The sequence below is a fragment of the Apteryx rowi genome, unplaced genomic scaffold (assembly GCF_003343035.1).
Source record: "Apteryx rowi isolate R43461 unplaced genomic scaffold, aptRow1 scaffold_368, whole genome shotgun sequence".
Taxonomy (NCBI): Eukaryota; Metazoa; Chordata; class Aves; order Apterygiformes; family Apterygidae; genus Apteryx; species Apteryx rowi.
The window spans coordinates 577,922-586,128 of NW_020450174.1; the positions used below are offsets into that span (position 1 = coordinate 577,922).

At 42.5% G+C, this 8,207-nt stretch overlaps 1 protein-coding gene across 3 annotated transcripts in view; it reads right to left on the reverse strand.

Annotated features, from left to right (window-relative positions):
* Positions 1 to 315: 315 nt before the first annotated feature.
* Positions 316 to 8,207, reverse strand: part of TAF5L (TATA-box binding protein associated factor 5 like) — a 16,800-nt gene continuing 8,908 nt past the window's right edge. For all 3 annotated transcript variants that reach the window (XM_026073405.1, XM_026073406.1, XM_026073407.1), the window contains one exon: positions 316 to 2,214. In XM_026073405.1, the coding sequence (XP_025929190.1) occupies positions 1,417 to 2,214 (798 nt within the window). In that variant the 3' untranslated portion in view covers positions 316 to 1,416. The remainder of the gene's footprint in view (positions 2,215 to 8,207) is intronic.

The following is an 8,207-nucleotide window of genomic DNA, read 5'->3' on the forward strand; positions in this document are numbered from 1 at the left end:
CCTGCTCTATAACCTGCCAAGTCAGTTGGAAAGCGAGTAGGGGGGATATCAAACCAGCACACGGCAAGGGAGCAAGACCACCACATCACCCTGCAAGTGCCAGGCAGCCTCTGGTTTGAGCAGTGTAGGAGAAACATGATCCTGCCCTCTCCTTCCCATGCAAGTCAGAGCAAGTTTCCCAGAAAGGGACCAAACCACTTTTTTTTTTTAAACTAAATGCTTTTAATAGAAAACAAAATACAAAATAACTCTTTCCAGAAAGCAGAAATATTTAATCTCTCCAAGTGACAAATTAGAACGTGCTTTCTCCTCAGATCCTGGTTTTAAATGCTGATGATTTATTTCACAAAGTATTCATGAAACTCATATTGCAACATTTTGAGAAAAATCCAACACTGGCAAAGCTGCCTCTGTGTATGCACAATAATTTAGTAATACTATTTTTTCCCATGTCACTTTGTGCCTCTCTCTCTCTCCCTGTCTCCCACCCGCCCCAATTGCCAATTCCATTTACGGAAATATTTCTGTGAGGTGCAGTGGTGGACTGACATGCCCCGTTTCTGTTAGGAGTCCAGACTTAGCCTGTTCGGTTCCATCATGCTCTCCTTCAGCCAAGGCAAGTTGTTTATTGTCCTTTAAGCAACCACCCTAACCCCCGCTGTCCTCCCATCCTCAAAACACAGTGCAACCAGATTCAGAAAGTTACTAATTTCTGGACCATAAATACAAGTAGCACAGCTAGTACCAGGAACCAAACCTCAACAACAGTGCAGAGATGGGCCCCAACTGAGGTCAGATTTCCATTTCCCTTACTAAAAAGAAAGGCTGTATTTTCTACTTAAGTAGTCCAAAACATTGCAGAAGTGCTATAGGGAGCTGTAATACTTCAGACCACTATTCACTGTAGAAAATACACAATTTTCTTTTAATGTAAGGGTCTTACAACACTGGTCCTCCGCAATACCAAGAAAACAACAAAAACAGAAACAAAAAACACTGGGCCAGTAGTTCTACACACACTCAAGCCTCAGTTAACAGTAGGTAAGATGTGCCCATCAGTCAATGCAGGATATTTAAGTGCAGGTCAGCAGCTTATCCAGATAGCAGTTTCACTTCTCTGGACCAGGCTTTTGGTTTTCCCAAGCTCCTGGACAACAGCATTTCCTCCCCTTTTCCCCATCCCTACCAGTACAAGATTAGAATGTATATATATTTTTCTCATTCCTCCTTTTTCCTCACTCCATTCAACAGCATGGGCCATTTTGTAGGCAAGACATTTTAAAACATTTGCATCACTCTGAACATGCCTTTCACTGGGACAGAGGAAGAAAAGTGTTTCACAGTCAGTAATTTAATTTCAGCTTGTAATGGACTCTGGCATTCAATACACCCACCCACTTCCCAAAGAAAAAAAAATTAATGTTCCTGATTTTCTTGTGCAATTCCAGTCACTAGAAGAAGATTACAGGCCATAAATTGTACGCTCAGTACATTATTCATCTGTCCGGTATATACACCAACCAGCTCACTGGAAGACCCGTCTGCAGGGGCGTTGCAGTAACTGTTCCGAATGTCCCAGACCCGGACAGAATTATCCATTGACGCTGAAGCAATCAAACTACTGTCAGGGCTAAAAGTAAGGCTCGTTATGTTGTCCGTGTGCCCCCTCAGTTCTTTGTAAAGAGTTCCTGAAGCCAAGTCCCACAGCTTTAGCCGCTGGTCTTCACCTGCTGACGCCAGGTACTTACCATTGGGAGAAAACGCAAGCGCTAGCACAGGGCCACGGTGACCTGTGAAAAGACGCACTGAGTTGCCCTGCTGAGTGCTCCATAAGCGCACAGTTTTGTCTGTGGAGCCCGTTGCTAAGTAGTTGGAATTGGGGTGGAACTTGACACAGTCCACGTCCGCCAAATGGCCTGCATATATTCGCAGTGGGTACGTCCGATCAAATGACCAGAGTCTTGCTGTGCGATCATGGGAACCACTGGCAAAGTACAGGCTGCAGGGACTAATATCCAAATCCCAGACAGGATAGGCATGTCCTTGGTACAACACAGTGTTTGTAAAACTTCCGAGGTCCCAGTATCTGATGGACATGTCCTCAGAACAAGATAAGAGTCCTGAACTGTCTGAAAGGAACCTTGTGCTATACACAGGTCCACAGTGTCCTCTCAGGATCTTCATTTCTGTACCTATGCTGTCATCCTCTTCCTCCTGGTGAGGGGAGGAGAAAAAAAAAGAAAAGGAAAAAAAAGAAAAGCATGTTTATCTCTTCAGCAAATACAGGAACCATCATGAGGAAAAAAGGCAGGGCATTAACACAGAAGGATTTATTTTAGAGATGGCACATTCAATGCAACACAGACACAGACATTCCTAGCACATTTGTACATCTGAGACAATGCTGAAAGATGTGGAGATAAGACCTTTATAAAGGCTTTATCTTCATTTTGTGTAGCCTTATGCCTGCTCCAAAATGCACCTTCATCAGAGACTCTATGCAAATATGAAAAAAGGAATATTTTACGATATTTTTTCCAAATGTCTCTTGCTTTAAAACACTTGCTAAATACATTTGCTTATTCCCTGTCTGCTCTCTACTAAACTTTTGGCAGAGATGTTGAAAGCGATCTTGGCATCTGCTCTTTTGGTGTGGTCATTATTGGAAATGAATCTCACAGTAGAGAAAAAGAAGCCCAGATGTCTTTCAACAAAACGCAGGAGATGAAGAGCTGTTTGCTGGACATTCTTTCTTAGTCCCACATGTGAAAAGAGACTCAGTAAGGCCATAATATCTTTTTCTCCATATAAACTCCACCAGGATGTTTTCACATCCCCACCCTTCAGAAGAACCTAATGTATGCAGCTTATTTAAGTCAAATGATCTATTTTGAGGAAGGAGAAGATGAATAGTCACAAAAAGGATGGTATTGGAAACTATTTTTTCCCTGTAATTCTCCAATTCAAATGCCAGAGCACATAACCAACATGTAAGGTTTTCATGTTTAAAACTGTTCAGTGAGCTGTGCTAAAGGAATTTGGGAGTTTTACCCCTTTTCTCAGTGGACAGTATCAGTCTCTGAAAGTCTACTCAAGTGGCATCTCTGGACAATCGAAGGCTACAGACTGCACAGATTTCAGCAGATCTCAACCCAAAAGAGTGTCCTTCCCTGACAAGCCGGGGTCTCACTGACAGAGTGCGAGAAGCTAACCAAGGCCTGGGAGGCATCTGCGCAGTAGTTCGAGACCACTTTTCCCCAGGACTGTCACGCAGATACTTTCAATCAGTACAGAATCAGTAACACTCATCTAAGGATAATCTGTGCACATCACATTCAACACAATGCCCTTTTGTTTGGGAGCAGCCCCTTTAACTTCTATCGTTGCAGAGTGGCCCGTTTCCTGCAGAACGAACACTTCCTGCCCCAAGAGGAAACCGAATTCCCCAGGGCTGCCCTACTGCTGATGACCAACAGAAGTCAGTGCACAGTGAGTGGCGCCCTCAGCTGACGCGATGACATTTCACGGCCTGATCTCAGGACCCAGAGAGACAGTCTTGCTTCAGACTTACCAGCAGTCCTCAGAGCCCTTCGCATCCAGGGGTCTCAAACCTCATTTCAAGAGGTGATCAAACTATGAATTTTCTAGCTTGTTGTCTTTCTCCTTCCTAGCTACCTGTTTGAGACGGTAGACGGTGAGCCATGTTTAAGCAATGCTAATTCTCTTCAGAATAGTCAGTGCCCATGGGAGTTTTATGATGTGGCTTGGAGCCAACTTCATCTCTGCTATGGAGGTGAGGCACAGAAAATTGCAGGCTCTAGCATGCAAAGCCCCATTCTCATTCAAATTGCTTTCTCTGCCTCAGATAGAGCATTGCTTGCTGGAATCCACAGTGTCTCTAGGCTATATTACCACATTAAAGGAGAGAGGCTGATACCTGCAGCACTTTATACTATTTAATTATGACCGTAAGATTCCTGACAAGTCACCAGTGGAAGCCCACTCAAGTTCTCTATACTGTACTATAGTTTTAGTAAATTCTGCAAGTCCAGGTAATTAATGTTGTGCCTTCAAAATCATACAGGGCTCCTTGGGCTGTCTGCAAGCATGTATTCTGTCTCTTACATTACAGCTGCAGCTTATTTCAAAATGCCAGCTGAAGCACTAAAAACCACACTTCTATAGAGTTCACAGGTAGCAAATCTTATCTTTTACTTCTGCTTGACACCTGCTTAGCATAACAGCTGCATGTTACCGTTATAGGCTCACTGAAAACAGTATACCTATAATGCTTCTGAGTCACTAAGTTTTTCCATTTCCTCTCTATCCAGGTTAGTCTGCTAACCAGATTAACAAAGCAGCTGGAAATACAGCTACTAAATTACTGCCTTGCAGAATCAAGCTCCATTTCTTTGTCAGATCAAGCACATCTCTCCCTGCATCCCAGAGCTACTACACTGTAGGTGAGCAGCTATAGAAAGTTTGCAACCTGTGCTATAAATCAGCAAGGAGGAAGGGAGTCCCTCTTCATGGTGTTTTTTTTCAGGATACCTATTCCAGACACTGAATGCATTTCCTGGATATAACGTACCACTGAGCACTACCGAGATATCCATTGGCCCCTTCTGAAGTGGTTGCTACTGCACATTAGCATGAACAGTTTGTAGTTACTTGGAATGTACAAGAAATTAAATTATGTAATGCTATCTTAATCAATAACCTACACACACTTAACACTGCCCTTTATTATTTGTACTACCTATTTTAAAAAGAAGCAGTATGAAAACAGATTTTAAGGAACAGGAGATAACTGGAAAACTTACCAGCACTACTAAAATAAGCTAAAAATCTACTCTTCAACACTGAACAGGAATTCTTCCTGAGCTACCAGGCTCTGAAAGATTACATTACTAAGAAGTCAAAAAGAACATAAAATTTCAGCTTTTTTGTTACAAAGGACACCTTCTGAATATGATACCTATGGACAGAATGCCCAGCTTCTCAGCAATTAGTCAAATTAGTGGATTCTGCATGACAGTCATCTGGATCCAGGGAACTTTACTGCTGATGTGTTTAACCTTTTGGGCAGCAAACACTATCTGACTGAAAAAAAGTCTGCTGATGTGTCTTCTACTCTATATTACTTATGAAAACCAGGAAATGATGTAGGTGTTTGAGCTTCTGACAGAACAGAACTCAAAAGGAAGGTGGAAGAAATAAAGCAATAAGAGCTCATTATGGGAATGTTTTTCCAGGGAGAGAGCAAGTGTACACACCTGACATCAACAAAAGAAGCAATATTAATTCCATGAGGAACTCTTTTCTCCCATGAAACAGTAATTTTCACTTGTGTCCTCCTATGAACCAGCTTGTTTTAGTAATGTGGGGATGCTGTCATAGAAATGCTCTATTTTTTTCTAAAACAATAAAAGTTCTTCATTCATCTTCCCAGCCCAACCATGTTTTGGAGGAGAAAAACAGTCCAAAATTGATGCCTCTCTACATCCTTCCACCAAGCATCAGCCTTAAGAGGATAAGCAAGCCTCAAAAAACCAATAACAGTAACATTATGGTGAAGAAAGGTTTCTTTTTACTAGTAATAAGTTTCCCTGGGCGCCACATTCTCTCACATCCTGTAGTGCTATTAAGATGTCAAAAGAGAAGATCTCTTACCTGCCTACAGTAGGAATTTCCTAGCAGGGAAGATGTGGGGGTAGATACCATGGCTCTTTTTGCAGCACATTTCTTACCACTTCTTCCAGAATTCCCCTCCCATCTGCCACCCCCCGGTATCATCCTCCCTGCCCACCACAGCTCCGTGTTTTAAAAGCAGAGCTGAACAGGGCCAAGTCTCAGTCTTCATGGAACGTAAAGGCTGCCACTCTTATGGCTTGGAACAAAGAATATTACTTTCTGTTGCTGATTTGTGTAGTATCAGCGATATGCATGGCAACGCTGCAGAGAGACAAACAATAAGGCCATTTGCACAGCTGCAAAACTGCATTTTATACTGGACCTTAAGTAAGGGAGACTTTAAAGCTTCTGTGAGATGCCACTGTGAAGGAAATGGAGCTGCCTTATCCCAAAATGGTAAGGCTGTCCTATTTCCAAGAAGGAAGACACTGGTGAAATGCACTGGGGCACCACACCGAACAAAACTCACTAAAACTACATCCAGTGGAAGACTTTGACCTCATTGACACTCAGGCTTTATGTCAATCAGGAGCAACTGTTCTTCTCTAACTTTCTTGCCAAATCTCAGCCTCATTTATGTGCGTGCATATGTGTGTGTGTACACTCACATACACACATGTGCATCAAAAAAGTTAATAAACCTAACAGTGTAACCTTAGTGCCACCTCTGAAAGAGAACCACTGAAACTACCAGTCTTAAACCTTTATAAGTTCATAAACTGAATGACCTATTTGCTTGCAGCAAATCAGAAACCCAGCCAAAGACTAATTATGTCAGGCACTATTTAAATATAGTACTGCATCCAAACCTAATTACACAATACAGAAATCAAACAAAATAAACCCTACAAATGAAGAAACCCTACAAAAGATAGTCAAGTGTAACATCCTCCTAAGTCATTCTACAGAACACACTGAAGTAATGTCAAAGCACATAAGATTTTTTGTTCTTTGTCAATCTTTTCATCAAAATTATCTCTATTAATAGCTGTTAATCATATTCCAATGAGACTCTGAAATACAGCCTCTATTCGCATTGAGCTGTATTACTACAACTGCAGCCCAGCCAGGGTACTTGTTTGGTGTATCTAGGTATTTGTGGCTTTCATCCCAGTGGCTCCCAAATATGTACTGGTCTGTTCCCAGCTGTGACATCTTGGGTGCCTGTGTATTTTCACTTGAGGGCCCCAAGATAACCAAATTTATTTCCTTTGTAGTCCATAGTCTTTCATTTGCATTCAGGACACGTAACCAACAGTGTGTTCACGTTGGTATCCCCCCCATCCAACTTTGAACTCCTTATCAGGTCATGATTTGTTTTGTCAGTAGTGAAGATATTCAGGGCAACAATGATTTTGGTCTATGCTGGTCTTTTACCAGTTTTTGTCCTATGGACTCCTGCAGCTTATAATGAAAATAGTCCATAGCTCCATCCTGGGCCAGTGTGACCCACTTTTCTGTTTACTCAGCAGAATGAGTTAACCTGGGAAGCGGTGAGCACATAGCTGTGCTGTTGTACCTGGATGCCTGCCTCTAGCTCTCAAGCTAACAAAGCAATCCCTAACCATAGATAATCGCGTACAGCAAGCTCTCTGCACTCTTCCAAAATAAGCAGAATCCTGCTACAAGGTATTCTTTATGAGAAGAAAATAAAACAGTGGAAAAAGGGATGTTTCTCCTGCAAACTGCTTAACGTAGCAACAAAAGAGGCCTTTTTCAAGAGAGGAGTGATTAAACAAAGGAAGAGTCACAAATTCTGATCTCTAACCAGATAAAAGATGCTACGTGGGTAGTTGTGGTGAGAGGGGAGGAAGGGCGTGACTAGAAGGCAAAAAAAAGAGTAAACTATAAGATGCTATCTAGCCTGGCATGTGAAAGCACACACATCCTTGCCCTCCTCTCCAGCACTCAAGAGAGTGGGAAGCCTCTGAGGTTTCTACACTGCAGATTCCTTAAGTTTTGCATAATTTTTCCATACTAAATCTTCACCTCTGTTTAAGGTGACTCCTTAACATAGACTTGCACTTAGGCACCCCTTCTTCTTCCTGAGACCTCACACCAGCCTCCTTTGGCTCTTTCCTTACTCTGTCTTTATTTTTCTTCCTGCTTGTCTCCCCTTTTCCCCCACCTTCTGACAGGTTGTTCTGAGCCATTTTCCTTCTAGTTTTTGTTCACTATAGTGTGTTTTTACTGCCCAGGTCCCTTTGTTTCATCCTTCCATCCACAGGAAGGCTTCATGCTCCTTAGGGGAGGGAGCCCTCTCCAGTGACCTGTCACTTAGTTGCCTGTGTGCTAGGATCTGTTCCAAGAACAGCTGGAGAAAGGAGAAAAGCAGCCAGGACTAGCAAACTGTTGCCTGAGCACACGCTCATTGGACCTCAATGCAGCATTTACAACCACTGTAGGAGAAAATAGGGATGAGAATAGGCTATAAAATTTGTGTCAAGGTAGACAGGTTGTGGAACAGCCTCATGGTCCCCCATGACACTATTAGATATTCAACAACGCATGCC